Source organism: Odontomachus brunneus, unplaced genomic scaffold, assembly GCF_010583005.1.
Source record: "Odontomachus brunneus isolate Ranch 3 - 2012 unplaced genomic scaffold, Obru_v1 Obru_scaffold_013, whole genome shotgun sequence".
In the NCBI taxonomy this organism is placed as follows: Eukaryota; Metazoa; Arthropoda; class Insecta; order Hymenoptera; family Formicidae; genus Odontomachus; species Odontomachus brunneus.
The window spans coordinates 72,153-87,604 of NW_022639463.1; the positions used below are offsets into that span (position 1 = coordinate 72,153).

The 15,452-nt window shown below is 36.8% G+C and overlaps 3 protein-coding genes across 10 annotated transcripts; 2 read left to right on the forward strand and 1 right to left on the reverse strand.

The window, feature by feature from the left end:
- The first annotated feature begins 21 nt into the window (after positions 1-21).
- On the forward strand, positions 22-3,192 carry LOC116841081 (N-glycosylase/DNA lyase). 4 transcript variants are annotated; one of them, XR_004377488.1, is made up of 4 exons: positions 22-805; positions 1,006-1,311; positions 1,416-2,984; positions 3,081-3,192. XR_004377488.1 is itself a non-coding variant. In XM_032808604.1 (4 exons), the coding sequence occupies exons 2-4, from the start codon at positions 675-677 to the stop codon at positions 2,011-2,013; spliced, it is 1,035 nt and encodes a 344-aa protein (XP_032664495.1). In that variant the 5' UTR covers positions 22-480; positions 646-674; the 3' UTR covers positions 2,014-2,238. The 4 variants fall into 4 exon arrangements, 2 of the variants coding, with proteins under 2 accessions (XP_032664495.1, XP_032664494.1); XR_004377489.1 differs by having other exon boundaries at positions 1,416-2,367; positions 2,599-3,093; XM_032808604.1 differs by lacking the exon at positions 3,081-3,192 and having other exon boundaries at positions 22-480; positions 646-805; positions 1,416-2,238.
- On the reverse strand, positions 1,494-3,828 carry LOC116841082 (SPRY domain-containing SOCS box protein 3-like). 3 transcript variants are annotated; one of them, XM_032808606.1, is made up of 5 exons: positions 3,467-3,826; positions 3,178-3,383; positions 2,868-3,096; positions 2,589-2,810; positions 1,494-2,488 (listed from the first exon to the last, which is right to left on the reverse strand). In XM_032808606.1, the coding sequence occupies exons 1-5, from the start codon at positions 3,507-3,509 to the stop codon at positions 2,361-2,363; spliced, it is 828 nt and encodes a 275-aa protein (XP_032664497.1). In that variant the 5' UTR covers positions 3,510-3,826; the 3' UTR covers positions 1,494-2,360. The 3 variants fall into 3 exon arrangements, with proteins under 3 accessions (XP_032664497.1, XP_032664498.1, XP_032664496.1); XM_032808607.1 differs by having other exon boundaries at positions 1,512-2,488; positions 2,940-3,096; positions 3,464-3,828; XM_032808605.1 differs by having other exon boundaries at positions 1,512-2,488; positions 3,464-3,827.
- Positions 3,829-5,686: 1,858 nt separating this feature from the next.
- On the forward strand, positions 5,687-12,057 carry LOC116841008 (UPF0692 protein CG33108). 3 transcript variants are annotated; one of them, XM_032808460.1, is made up of 4 exons: positions 5,687-6,367; positions 6,775-7,178; positions 7,879-8,211; positions 8,460-12,057. In XM_032808460.1, exons 2-4 carry the CDS (start codon positions 6,964-6,966, stop codon positions 8,659-8,661), a joined length of 750 nt encoding a protein of 249 aa, XP_032664351.1. In that variant the 5' UTR covers positions 5,687-6,367; positions 6,775-6,963; the 3' UTR covers positions 8,662-12,057. The 3 variants fall into 3 exon arrangements, with proteins under 3 accessions (XP_032664351.1, XP_032664350.1, XP_032664352.1); XM_032808459.1 differs by having other exon boundaries at positions 5,687-6,266; XM_032808461.1 differs by lacking the exon at positions 5,687-6,367 and adding an exon at positions 6,416-6,678.
- The last annotated feature ends 3,395 nt before the right edge of the window (positions 12,058-15,452 follow it).

Sequence of the window (15,452 nt, forward strand, 5' to 3'; positions counted from 1 at the left end):
TTGATGTCGAAATAAATGAGTTTTTTAAACAAAAAAACCGCAGGAACTAAGTTTACCACCTAATAGTACCATGCAAGATGTCTGCGTATAGATGGCGAGCGAGTCCGAAAAAGAAGATGGAGGGAGAGTTTTGAGGGTTAAGTAGGCATGGAGGATTTAAACAGGAGGCTCAATCACGTTAGTCATTGTCGATAAAAGAGTATGAGTAAAAAGCGAAATAGTCGATATTATAATTGTACTAGTTTTTGTATTTCTTTATTGTTAAAAATACATCCTGTTGTTTCTAGTCAATAGTCCCAAACAATTGCCAAAACTTATTATCCTTTAATATTCCTGTCGTTCATTTATCAATAAGCCGTTTATCCATCCATCCTTTTGTTATATTCCCGAGGTTACACAACTAAACGCTACCGTGGTCACGAAACGAAAAAACGCCTCAGCAAGCAATCCAACACGAAAACAAGCACCGCTGACTTTCGAGTAAGACAAATATATTTTATCTCACTTTATCTTACTTTATCTTACCAGTGCAGCAGCTGTACAGCTGAAAAGAACAGACTATTTGTGGCTTGTTTACGCAGAATGTAACAATTAATTTATCCGTAATCCGTAAGAAATTGACTAATCACAGTCGAATTATACAAGAATAGTCGACTGCAGACCACTGAAATTGAATGAATCGGCTCGCACGAAGTTACTCGATGATGTACAACACGTTCGAAACAAATGTGAAACGGGGTAGTATCCCATGTTTGCCTACGGAATTAAATCTGACTCTTACATTACACGGCGGTCAAAGTTTCAGGTAACACCCAACGATTCTGGAGTTTGAATGTATGTGTATATACTTTCTGACGTATAACCAAAAACAGCAGTTTATTATTACTGTCAATAATTAAAAAATCTCACTGCTAGTGGTTATAATAATGTCGATCGTGCGTGTCGCTTTCCAATTCCGTTTTCATAAAAATGGGACGAAATCTTATTATTTCTACGATATTCTAGGTGGACGAATTGTGATGCTGGATACAGAGGAGTATTCGACGGTTGCGTTTGGACTTTATCTCAAAATAAAACACATCTACTGTACACTGTACAGGGACGATTGAAGGATTCAATCAACTATGATGATATTCTGTCGAAATACTTAAGATTATCGGTGCCTTTGCAAGAACACTACAAAAAATGGGCAGCAGTGGATATGTATTTTCAAAAGTGCTTAAATGAGAATAATGCTGTCCGAATTCTGAAGCAAGATGTTGTAGAGACTGTGTTCTCGTTCATATGTAGCTCCAATAATAACATAACAAGGTATATATTTTGTGTATACATACCACATATTTACGAAGTATATGCATATGTAGAAAGAAGAAAATATATATGCAACTGAGTTTGTTCACTTATTTCTTTTACAGGATATCAAGTATGGTTGAGAAATTGTGCTTGTTATTTGGTCAAAAGATATGCTCAGTTGAAAGTAAGGACTATTATGATTTTCCAACAATACAGTCTTTAATGGAAAATAATATAGAAAGTGTATTAAAAAGAGAAAAATTTGGCTACCGTGCTAGATACATAGTTAATGCAGCGCAACGTTTGTCAATGTTAGGTGGAAAGAATTGGCTTTTGAGTTTACAAAGAGAAAATAATGTTCCTTATCATATAGCTAGAGAACAACTGATGATTTTGCCAGGAATCGGTCCTAAAGTTGCCGACTGCATATGCTTGATGTCACTGGGGCATTTAGATGCTATACCTATAGATACTCATATTTTTCAAATTGCACAGGCAAATTATTTGCCACATTTAAAAAGGCAGAAAACGATTACGCCAAAGATTCACACCGAAGTCAATGATTATCTGCGAGAATTGTGGGGGCCATTAGCTGGATGGGCGCAAGCTATCGTATTTTCCGCTAAAATCAACACTAAATCTGAATTGGTTGGCAAGCGAAAATTTGTAAAAGATTCAAACGAGAATTCAGTATCCGGAAAAGCTTCTAAAAGGACGTAAATCTGTTAGCTTTTTCTGTCTAAAAGATACATATATGTACTCGTATGACATTAAATATTGCGCATTAAATAATTCGCGCATATGTACACGACCTGCAAACAAGTTATGGATAACTAATCCTCTGACAATGTCCCATTAGTTTGCAATTGGTGCAAAGTTTTATCGTTTTGTTGTATGACATAATCGTTACTGTAAACACAGAGATATACGTTGATAGAAAATTCACATGAGACTATTGCACGATTCATACAAATTGTATAAAGGCGACTTAATGACGTTTCAGCAAGTTAGCTTCTTCTGTTGACTTTTCTTTTAGAAATGTTTCATTTCAGTGACGCATTGCACTATTATGAGGTAAGTGTGAGTTTGTTGCTAATGATTCGCTTCTTCTTTCTCCCAAGTCCTATAAGGGCATAATCAAAATCGTCTAAAATAACATGCTCCGCGGGAAACTCGATGTCCTCGTTATCGTAATCTGTGGAAAAAAAAACGATCACTTCTATCGTTTCTTTGGTTAATTCGTAAATATATTATGCAAAAAAAAAACACAAATCAGTCCTGAGAATTATTAATACTTTTCCGTAGTATATCAGCAAAGATGTTCTGACAAAGATGACGCAAACTAGGAAATGTCTTTGATAGATACATTCGCTGCAGAGGTAATAAGACTCCTAGGCATGCGGTCTGTAGGGATACAGGCATTGAACAGCTATAAGTCAACTTCATGACGCATTGGGCCATCGTGGAACTTATTAGTGGATAAAGCATAACGTTATTCAGCCTTGTAAAAGCGATACCTACAAAACGGTGAAATTACAATATCATGATTTGGTATAGATATGTTTGCAACCTACCTAATGGTTTGCGATCAAGAAAAAATTGCAACGTGCCGCTCCAAGCATCGAAATGTACTCCTACTAAATTACCTTGATCAAAGGTGGCTCCGTAATTACGCGTTTTACCGTCATGCTGTAAGTATCCCTTATATGAAAAACCCCAAGATTCTTGATCTCGTCCAAGCAGAGCGCAGAAAATCTCACCTGCATTATTAATTTCTGCATTTGCAGTTCCCACACCAACCATCTGATGAAACAAAAAAAAGCATACATTAAACAGAGTTATAAGAAGTAACTGCAGCTCCACAGCTGATACAAATAAACTTACTACATCTGTGCCATATATTTGCGTTATCATTAAAATTTCCCAGAAATGATGTCTCCCTTTCTCCAGTGGTCTGCTACCCTTTACTACAGCTGTACCGGTGCTATATACCGGATGAAATTTGACATTCAAATTATAATCCGATAATTTAATCGACGAAGACGAGAGTTTTTCATCCCATGTCCATTCGTGCTTTGCCGGACAAAATCCTGGAGAAGTGTCAAATTCGAAAAAAAGGAGGGAAAAAAACGTGATATCGAAATTACTTGACGTTAAGACGACAACTTACTACCTTGCGTCTCTGTACATTGATCGTCCATAGTGCTTAAATCCATATTATATCTACTAGTTTTATGTTTCGATCGCACTTTGTTATGTACAAGTCACATAGCTGGTGCCATTACATTTTAAAGTATTCTCGTGAGTCGATAATGCTAAATTGTTACAAGTGACGATTAGCAGCCCCGAAGCTTAAGCCACATGTCATTAATTCGTGATAATGTCAAACATTTATTATTCGTATCACTCGTGGCAGAATCGCGCTCAAAAACAAAAAATATCATTCAGTCTGTTAGAAATGTTTCTGTATATGTATCTCTACACCACGCGATACTAACGGGACGTAGTGATTGTAATGAAAGTCACAAAGACGATCAAAGGCCGGTATTCATAGTTGGATCTTATATTTAACCGTCTTAAATTTATCTTCAGATACTGTACGGCTCACTTCATTGGCTATGAAGCATCTGAAGATAAACTTAAAGCCTATTCTACAATTGCGTGAACGTGGTTGTAAGTAGTTGTAAGTGATTACGACACCAATCAGAGTAAAGTAATCAGTGAATAAAACATTTGGATTGGTTGATTCTTACGTTCACGACTACGCTTACGCAATTGTAGAATGGGCTTAAGACTGCTTAAATATAAGACCTAACTATGAATACCGCAACTATGAATGCCGCAAATTTGTCGTCACGCGTTTCTCGGCACATCTTGTTCGCTATTTGCTGCAAATTTGTTATCACGCATTGCTCGGCACGATTTGCTTAGTTTCTGTTATCAATATGCCGTCATACTACTAATGATAGCTTGTCCGGTTTTTGTCAGCAGTTTGCTATCACGTTTGCTAATAGGTCGTGTCGCAATATTGCACACATTTTGCCGACATTACTTGATATAGCAAATTGTGCTGCAATTTTGTTGTTATTTTGTTGATAAAACTTGCAGTACGCTTTGCCGAAATTTGCTTTTGGCACGTTTGGCTATCAGGGATACTATATATGGTCAGCATATTTATATACGTTATAACCTATAGGTTACTTTTTGTATCTTATTTATTTATATTAAATTGATTAATTTTTTCGTCTTATGTATTTTTTCTTTTTTAACAAATACATCGTTGCAACTACAGCAGCTATATATCATCTTCAAACTTCACCTATAATCGCCACATCTATAATATTTTATTTACTCCATATCTCGATTATAACACTCCATTTTTATACTTATTGCAGTTTATACAGGAGGTTAAACGTGGTGAATAGGATATGGGCGACAGCGAACAGCGTTATAAAGACCATCACACACAAAATTCCGTAAGAACTTAAAACGTAAGCGCAAAATTCCGTAAGAACTTAAAAAGAAATCGACCAATCCCAATCGAGCACTCGGCTCTTCGTAACCCCTCCATTATTACGAAGAGCCGAATACTCGATTAGGATTGGTCGATTTCCTTACGCTTACGATTTAAGTTCTTACGAAATTTTGTGTGTGATGGCCTTAACGCTGCTTTGAACTATGCTGAAGTGGGGATAAAACGCTAGCTTTTATTCACTCCATGAAAAGAATACAGGTGATAGCGAACAGCTTTTAAACACTGCTTTGAACAACGATGGAGTGGGGTGAAACGCCAGCTTTTATTCGCTGCGTGAAATCGCACCTTAATATTAGAAGTACTATAGTATATGTTACATATATTATAGTGTTTCTAGTAATAAATCCGGATGAGAAATCTGAACGCAGCCCAACATGTACTATAGCACTTCTAGTATTAGAGTGCACCCGGGTAGGGAATCTGAACGCACCCCTGGGTCCCTATTCTTGAAATTTTTGCGTATACGTCATTTTCATTGCGCAGCTATTTTATGGTACGAGTATGATTAAACCTGCGTAATAAAACTTACGTATACGCAACTATTTCAAGAATAAGGGCCCTACGTTCCAAAATTCTAGTTGGTGGATACATTTAATTGACCAATCATGATAAAGATATCCTAGTTATCTTTGTTCTTATTGGTCAATTAAATGCTACTCTATCCGTTGAGTAGAGTTTTGGAACGCAGCCCTGCGTGAATTATAGGCTGCGTTCGCTTTGGACGCTTATGCGCTGTAAGCGTCATTCTGTCTTCTTCCCGCATGTAATGAGCGATAAAGATAGAATGACGCTTACAGCGCGTATGCGCCCAAAGCGAACGCAACCCTTATTAGCGAAGTGGATACAGATAAGTATATATTCGGTAGCGTCTGCAGACGCGCGTTGTCGTCGGTCGTGTCGATTTCGTCGATCATCGACAATGCCTGAAAGTAAAACTTGATCGCTTTCGCGGAAAGAATTGTCCAGGAGAAGGTATCACGGTATCCCGAGTACTCTGTGTATCAGTAACTCGCGTGATATCGGTTTAGAGATACTTGATGTAGGAAAGAGAATACAAGCCATATAATATGAATGCATGTGCGAATGTTGGTATTCTCGTTGGAGAATTACATAATATACACACATATATGCATGAATCACGACTCGTCGCAGGGTGAACAAAAGGGAAACCGTACAGCGCGCTATCGCCTCGTTGTTCGTTCAGCAACTTGCGATAAATAAACATCGGACATACCGATTGCCGTCTGTGAAAAAGAGAGAGAGAGATTGCGCGCGGGGAAGACGAAGAGAGGAAGAGAGAGAGCAAGCGAACGAGCAAGTATCGTGCGATTACACTCGCAATTAGAATCGAAATATAAAGTGTGGTACATCGTGTGGTACTCAAAGGGATAGATGCACCTGCAGATAAAAAATAGAAAATATCGGAAGCTTCAACAATGTACGTTAATACTCCATTACGAATGCGATTGATCGTTGTTCCTTTCGATGTCGACTGCGCGATGCGCTTCCGTCACGCAAAGGAGGGTACACTTTGGAAGGGTTAGATCTGTAGCTTGTAAAACACATTAATACTGATTTTGCTCTCTCCTATTGCATCGACTTGTACGCATTAGCATCGCGGGCTCGTGTTCTCTTTCCCACGAGACGTTCTCGTATCGTGCCGTATCGTTCAAGGTTAAACCTGACTGTGACAGCTGAGAAACACATTCCGACGATGTGTTTGTGCGCGATCGTCTTACGTACAATACTGTAGATGAAAATGATGTAGCAAATAGGACCGTTCGCACGGATTAACATGCGAGCAGTGACGCCTCGCAGGGTCATTCGCCGATCCAACTCACGCGACCTACGTAGATCATATACATTTCATAAATTGTTTATATATATATATATATATATATATATACACACACATACGTATATGTATATAAATTGTGTTTCTACAGATTTAGTGAGAAATCCAAAAGAATCTTCCACGAGGGCTGACGAATATCATTGAAACGTTATCGTGAACAATGGCGGAATTGAGTCTTGTCGTGTCTACTGTGGGTGATAATTCCTAGTTGCTAAAGCAAAGTTTATCCACGATACATTCACAATACAGTTGCTATACATTTGCATTTTGGCATTGAGAAATGCCAGCACCACCTCCGTCTCTCTCGAATTTGCCAGAGGTACCTATGTGTGAGAAAACAGAAGTCAGCGATACTGATTCTTTGCCCCCTTGGGCTAAAATCACACTTACATCTGCGGAAGCTGAAATTGAAAAGTTAATATCACGAAATGAACTGAAAGATGCAGAGGTAACTTACTTCTGTCAAGTAGAACCGATCCTTCAAGATGGACCACAGTGAGTATTTTTATGTGTTTGTTTTCCATTATAATGAACAAATGATGACAAAATAAAATAATAAATTAATTAAGAGAACGATAAGATCTACAAGAACTCTGTACATGTGTTCAATTATTATTATTAAATTATTTTTTCCTTTAAGATTCTCCAATTGTACATTTTTTTTATTTTTATTGGAATTATCCTTTCATTTTAACTTGTTTGCACCAATGTCTAATGAAAGGATAATTTCAATGGTAATGAAAAGGAAACTCGCAGTTGAAGAATTTTTAAGGAAGAATTAATGAAGTGATTTAAAGGGTTTAACACATTGTCATTATTCTCTCATTCAAACTTATTTGCGCCAACATGCAGTGCATGGCTCTTTCTCTCTTAATTGAATGTATATTTTTTGAGCATTTGACATAGAGTTTAGTTTTCTAGTAATACAGCAATAATCATTGCTTCATTTTTCTTCATACGTTGTTAATGTATTTGGTCCTTTGGAGTGATGTGAATCATATAACGTGCGTCATTTATTAAAATACAAGCTACGCGACTGTAATCTTATTACTTGTATCATAAAATATTTGGAAACACTTGAAGATTAAAAGTAAAATTATCTTGGGTGCTGTTATGAGCATTTAAGCATTCAAGATCAAGAAGCGATACTCTCGCTATTGATTTTGTATTGATATGATGAAAATATTCGTCGTAGATGCGGCTTAGTGGCACTTGCAATGGCGTCGCAGGAATATACAAAACCGGTATCTGTGAGTCAACTTCTTGCCGAAGCTCGCGTTCGTGGATTCACGCAACATGGGGAGGTGTATAGTGTCGATTTCATGGGAACACTGGCTGCGGAATATTTGCCCGATCACAGGCCAGATATTCTGGTGGATCTACAACAGTGCCCAGACACGTTAACTCACGCCCTGGCGCATGGAGCAATGGTGCTGATTCCATACGATTCCGACTTTAATCATGCTCCGTGTCTCAAAAGGGGCCACAAAGCGCACTGGGCATTGCTTGTGGGATTAATCTCTTCTAGGTATAAACAAAATCCAGATGGAACGTTTACTCTTTATTGTTTCCTTTCTTTCTGAAACTCTCCCATAATCTTTCAGCGACTCGACACGTTGAGTCTCTCCTTGTTTTTTTCTGTTCTTTTTCTAAAGTAAATGATCCGAAATGATTGTCAACTACCTAGTTCTTAATTACATATATCTCGTTTTCGCGTATATATTGTGAATTACACTACAAGGTAACATCATTTCTTATGGTTATTAATATTTCTAGACAAGGATACTATGTTTTGGCACGTCACGGTAAATCGCGTCATCTGGCTTGTTGGCCGTTACGCGATTTAATCGAAAGTAACGGCAACTTGGAGGAAGAAGGTACAGCGCGACATGCAGGCGGATATGTTATACCAAAGGGCGGTGTCGGTGGTCAAAGAGGTTTACGCGGCAGAGCACTGGCGTTACATCCGTACATATAGAATCGTGCGAAAGAATTGTAGGTAATACCACAGATATCACGCTGAAGGAAAAAATTAATCGATACAACGTATCTGTTACTGCATTCTGACGCTCCATGATCCGAGCGAAACATTCGAAGCAACATTTGCACACAGCTTCCGCAAGAGCTAATTCAACTAATAATTATGTGTAATACGCGATGCTTTGATTAATGTATATTTGAATTCGAAAGCGCGAGATATATTTCACGTAATGTTAGTCGCAACGCCTAACGAGTAAAAGAGAGAGGGAGGAAGGGAGAGAGAGAGAGAGAGAGAGAGAGAGAGAGAGAGAGAGAGAGAGAGAGAGAGCGCGCGCGCTACGTTCGGCACTAGATTCCATGTGATTCCAAGTAGCGGCATTTTCGCTTTCCTCAGATTACATTATGTAAATAAGAATTATGAGAGGCTGAAACACACGAGTATGTGCACGCAATTAAGCACGAGCAGTTCTTGGTAGTAGTACATCCCTATCAAGTACATTCTGGTGTACATGGCATGCATGATGAGATATACAGATGGAACACCCAATGTTTACATAAATAAATGTGTATACATATACATATATGTATATATGTGTGTGTATATATACACACACACACATATATATATATATATATATATATATATATATATATATATATATATATATATATATATATATATATACATATATATATGTATGTATATATATATATATATACACACATACACGTGTATATGTATATATATTAGGTAGGCGTTATCAAAAGTCATCATTAGTTCACAGATCGAAAGATCCAAATATATTTCTTTGAATATATATTTAGATGAAAGGTATTGTGTAGATTTTCAAAAGTAATTGTGGTTTATGTTGGTGCAATAAATAAAGATTAAATATATTATATGATAACTTTGCAACACTTAACTTGAAGCACTGAATATCAAACTCGTCACTAAGCATGCTGTATCCGCTTTGATATAGAGTTTTTAAGACATTGCGAATGGATGTGTCGTGTGTACGTTTTCAAAGGTTTATACAGGGTGTGCCGGAAGATAAGGTCAAGCGTCTCAAACCGACGCCATCGGTGATGGAACTGTGACGGCGTTAAATCGCCCATATATATCGACTGTGATTTTTTTTCTTTTTAACAGAGATGCGACACCAGCCAAAACGTAGTCGATGTAGGCAAAAATCTCAACATTCGTTATCTCTCGTCTTCTCCTCTTCTCTAGCACTATTTTGCTTGACCTTATCTTTCGACCAATGTTCGAACTATCTATACGAAAGAATACGAATGTTCCGCGATGTTTCGCGATGCGTAAGTTTTCTTTCGCTGCGTATGAAAGTTGGCGCATTTAACGATATAGCGAAAGAAGTCATTAGAGATTACGATGAAATTGATCATCATCGCCAAGGTACGAAATGTCGGAGCACCAAAAATCATGTCCCGCCATCATGCCAATATTCATTGTTGACGGAATGAACGATCAGAAAGTCGACAGTTTGCTCCGACATTCCGGTTTTACGAGAAATTTCAGTATTACACAATTTCTTAATCTAGCGAGGGAAAACTACGCCACCCGACAGAATTTTATCAATTGTTTTCTTTTTTAGATTTTGCTTATCTCTTGATATTTATTGCTATGTAAAACTCTTAAGTATAGTTCTCTAAATATATGTAAAATAAAAGACTCGAAGATACTCGATGGTTGGCTGATCTTCTCAGTCGTATGGTGGTGTATTTCATACATTTTATATCAAATTCGTCAATATGATACTCGCGTAATAATTAAAGGAATTAAAAAGATGCTATAAATATAGACTTGGTACACAGCTTTGAATTAATCGAAAAAAAGAGAGAGAAAAGAAAGGAGAAAGAGAGGGAGAGAAGTCTTTAAAATAAATTTTTACCAAAGTGCCGTGAAAAAGAAAGGAAAGACCGAGGTCGACTTATTATAGAAAGTGTGCACCAAAAATATACGCTGTTTTTTTCAGGTTTTCCGTTTTATCGTTACATTATGTGATGAAAATATTCTGTGCAAAAATATTTATTAATAATAATGATCTTTTTGGTTTTCTTTTTCTTTAACGCGTTTTGCATACGTGTCCAGACAATATAAATGTCTGAAAACAAGTTTCACGGAAATCAGGATGTTTTCCAGGCGGCTTTACAGCGTTTCTTAGACATTTGTGTCATTTGGGTACAGAGAAGATCAAAGTAAATATCTTCTCTGTGGAAATTAATGTAAGCAGTGTATGTAAAAGTACAAGAGAATGATGTCTTCCGTTACCATCGCGATACAGTCTTGTCATGAATTTGCAGAAGATAATGAACAAAAAAAAAACAGAATGTGTGATAACTATAGATAATCGTATGATTTGAATCGATGCTCTAAATCAGGTATTTTGCTTTATAAAATTGTGTTTAAACGATTATGTAGTACGTGTACATGTGTATGTATATACATACACACACACATATAAATACATATACATATGCACCCATATTATATATATATATATATATATATGTGTGTGTGTGTGTGTGTGTATTAATCTGTGTATATATGTGGCGCGTGTAAAGATACATACAAGATTTTTGTTGTGTTGGTGTAATTTTAAGAATAACACACACATGCACACATGACATAAAGTTATTGTTAATATTTGTTATACATATGCGCGCGTATTTATCTTATTTATTCATAGCTCTTAATTTAAATGTGAAAAATATAAGTGTATATGTATAACTTGTATAGAATTTTAAATTAAATCAATCGATATAAGTATACTTTGTATATCAGCGTTATTTGTGTAAAGTATATGTTATATATCGCGCAAAGTGACTGTATCGGATGTAATTGGTGCTGCGTTCGAATAGGTAAAAATGAGTGCTATACACATACACACATACGTACATACAGAAAATGTTTATTTCTACTCGTCCATGCTGTGAATTCAATGTTGGTGTGCAATGATAGATTTAAGGATCTTTGCTTCTTATAGAGTACATCAGCAATAGTATATATGATGAACGTTGTGTATAACACAAAGTTCTAACGAATAGTTCTGTGATTGGAGACACCGATCGTAAATCAATTGCACAAATGTCAACAACGTATTATTTATCGTTTTTACTTTGTTGTTATTGCATCACAATTCTTCGTATGTGCTTTCTATATTTCATATTTTATTTACGCTTAATTTATTGTAGATGTCAATCAATGCCGATGTGTTGTGGCTGTACATTTTATATATTAATAGACGTTACGCGTTAATTGAATAAGTTTATGTCGAAGATGTTACTGCTACTGATAAATTAAATAGCGCCTGAGATTGTACGAATCGTCATTACGAGAAATAAAACAACTCTTTCGACAGAGTTTCGATCTACTTTTGCAGATTAGGTTTGTTTTCCTTTTTTTTTTTTTATTTTTATTTTTAATGAGAAAAGACCAGATGTCTCTACGTTCTGTATCATTGCAAATAAAGTAAAAGTCGCGTTAAGGCAGCGAGAGAGCCAAATATTGAGCAGTTTCTATAATTTATCAAGACTAAAAGTATAAAATTTTAATCGAACGACCCATGTGTTCCCAAACTCAAAATGATGGAATTTGCATTAATCTATCGAATGTACACTGGAGAAAAGAAGGCTCAATTTTTCTTTCTTTCAATTTCGTAATGACGCTTACACGAGCTGCAAAAATGTAGGAATATTACATTGATCACCTCACAACGACACGTGGGATTTGGATTAAAGGGTGTGTTTAGCTATGTTATTTGTATAAATTTATTTTAGCATTCTCTCTGTGAAATCTGATCGTTTTGATCTTGGTAAACCAAATTTGAAAAGCTGTAATTCTTCTGAAACACTTGAACATTTTTCTACAATGACGAATAATCAGTAAATCTCATCTATTCTCTCACAACTTGTTTGATGATACATTTATCGAATTCACATAAAGTCTGTTCGTTTATAAAGAACTTGTGAACTAATGTAATAAGCTAGAGTAAAGTAAGTATATATACTTTCTTTCACTCCAACTTTAATTGCACTGCTATGCACCGGTTCAAAAGTCTTTCGAAAACGAACAGACCCATAGCTTTCTATCAGATGCACGCCTATGCATGCACATTTACACGCGCGCGCACACTTGCTATATCTTACACAAATCGAAAATATTCGAAAAAGGGACATTATAATACAAATATCTCATAACACATACACTAGGATGATGGACAAACTTTCCGTGAAACGTCGAAATTACGAAAACGCGTGTTTTACATGTATTCTACCGCTGTAAGCTGTACATTGCTGTACATCGGTATAAACATTTGAAAAGCGATCTCGATAGTAAACAATGTATTCGCCCGCAAACACGTACGAAATTATTTCAACACTTTTTACACTCGTTTTATTTTGCTCTAATCGTATTCATACAATTCGATATTCACGCAGATCATCACTCGGTGCCAAGAAATAGGTTTCCACACGTTTACTTGTCCCGCCATGTTTTTTCCTCGACAAATGGAGTTAATCATATGTAGTGTCAACGGAACAGCAAACAGCTTTGGTCGCAGATACAAAAACGCGGTTGTTCCAGCTTTATCTTTTCCCAGTTGAAGCGAGACTCTTTTGAAATCTCTATACATGAATTTTCAATTTTCTATAGCATTATATTCGTGCGCAACAAACTCATCGTGTAATAAACACGATAGAGACATTCAGGATTACAAAAGTTAAATGGCATCTTTTCTTTAATCTCTCGATTCTTCTTTTATTTCACAAAAAACTTACGTTTGACTGTGATATATATATATATATATATATATATATATATATATATATATATATATATATATATATATCGGTAACTTGTTATAATTATTATAAGCTTTGAGCTCGAGCCAATTTGCTCATAAAGTAAAATCCGCTGCAATAATATGAAAACGGAAATAGGAAGGCTCCGCGATATACATGTATCTACGACAAACGTACGTTCGCTGACGATCCGAGCAACGGCAGCTGCGATATTAGCGCAATGTTTACACGCGCGACAGTTTGTCTAGAGCGATTAATCAAATCGTCTGTGTGACAAGTGCGATGATGTGCAACGGCTCTTGGTTCGTGCGGAGGAATCGCTATTTTTGATCACATCGCTCACGCGATAAAGCACTTGCAATCTCTACTTTTGACTAGAATCCAAAATCCGACGCGCATACATACATACGTGACTACCGAGAAGCGAAGAAGATGAAAACAAAGGAAAAAAAGATGATCTCCCTGCAATGCTCGGACCGCACAAGCGACACGACTATTATCTCGCTAATATCTTACACAGTAATTAACTTTATACATATCAATCATACAGCTATGATCGATCGATTTGTATCTAAAGGAAACGCGAGCGAAAATAGTCGCTGCTGCCAAACCAACAAAACAAGAAGGAACATTGCAACGAACGCGCGCGTCGCTTACATTTAATCGCCGCAATAGACATTAGCACTTATATACGAAGGTGTATGAAGGAGAAAACAATACTAATCCTTGAGTATACAAGTTTCGCGACTATACAGGAGATTGAACGTACAGGGGATCTAACGTGTCTTTGGTATCGCATTTACAAAGTTCGGAAGCACATGATGATGTTCATAGAGCAAATGGAACAAATGAAAACAAAAGATCCTTTTTCCTGTAAACGCTCAACCTATATATGCGTCCTACAAAAGCAGATGAAAAACAAAAGGAATTAACTCGTTGTATCCGGAACCAAACCCTTCGTCCTGTACAGAGGAGCTTTCGACTCCAATCCATTACTCATCCGACTTTTCGCACTTTTTACACGTCTGTTTGATCTCTGTAGTTACGTCGACGTGACACATCGACGTGTAGCGCAAGTTTATTGCACGTTCTCGCAAAAATGTTTGTGCGAATCGCGCACACACGATTGTACAATTACGAGTAAAGAACAGAGAATAAACGTTACGACGGAAATGTTACGTGAGGCTCTCAAGCAACGGATGAAAAGAACTCTACCGATACGATACCTCGTCGACACAATTCGACGATATGTATAAATGTTTGTGTGTATATAATATGTATATGGCAGGTTTAATTGCTGAATTCGTCGTTCAGTATGCTCGCGGTAAGACAAGACAGTTCCTCCAAAAATACGCAACGCGTATTCTTGTAGTAGTTGTTTGTAGTCAATGTTTCTCTTTATCTCGTGTGAACATTGTTTTTTCTTCTCTTCTCTGTTTTGATGAGAAAGTCTGGTTCGTGTATATGCGGTAAAATATCAATAGCTGCTGCAAGTATCATCGTTACAGACTATGTTGCTATGGCCACACGTTCTCATTAATGGGTTGGGAATTGTTAGTTCGTTTGGTAATTTAGACGAACAGCGAATTGTGTTTCTCACCAAACGGGGATGAGATGCAAGATGCGTGACTACATTTATCACTCGATACGCATTAATAACTAATTGCAGACTAGCAAAGAGAGGAGCGCAAACGGAGATATTTCATTGCTACGTTTACTTTGGCAAGACAGGATCTCATCACCAGTGCCATTATTTTAATCGCACTGTTGGAGGATGCCATTCAAGAATACATACTTTGTTTTTCATTTTCTTTTACACGTGAACATCGAGTAGGCATTTTTCTTTAATTTGGCATTAGGCAGTCAAAGCGACAGCTACGTCGCTATAAACAGTACAATCGTACTATTATTTATTTTTATCGATTAAGAGAAGGATAAAAGCAGAGCGAGAACGAGAGAGAGAGGGGG

Coding starts and splice junctions, on each gene's coding strand:
- LOC116841081 (XM_032808604.1), top strand. CDS start 675: ATGAATCGGCTCGCACGAAGTTACTCGATGATGTACAACACGTTCGAA. Junction 806..1,005: donor CACGGCGGTCAAAGTTTCAG/GTAACACCCAAC, acceptor ACGATATTCTAG/GTGGACGAATTGTGATGCTG. Junction 1,312..1,415: donor TCCAATAATAACATAACAAG/GTATATATTTTG, acceptor TTTCTTTTACAG/GATATCAAGTATGGTTGAGA.
- LOC116841082 (XM_032808605.1), bottom strand. CDS start 3,509: ATGGATTTAAGCACTATGGACGATCAATGTACAGAGACGCAAGGTA. Junction 3,097..3,177: donor AAATATATGGCACAGATGTA/GTAAGTTTATTT, acceptor TTGTTTCATCAG/ATGGTTGGTGTGGGAACTGC. Junction 2,489..2,588: donor TGCTGATATACTACGGAAAA/GTATTAATAATT, acceptor TTTTTTCCACAG/ATTACGATAACGAGGACATC.
- LOC116841008 (XM_032808460.1), top strand. CDS start 6,964: ATGCCAGCACCACCTCCGTCTCTCTCGAATTTGCCAGAGGTACCTATG. Junction 7,179..7,878: donor ATCCTTCAAGATGGACCACA/GTGAGTATTTTT, acceptor TATTCGTCGTAG/ATGCGGCTTAGTGGCACTTG. Junction 8,212..8,459: donor GTGGGATTAATCTCTTCTAG/GTATAAACAAAA, acceptor TAATATTTCTAG/ACAAGGATACTATGTTTTGG.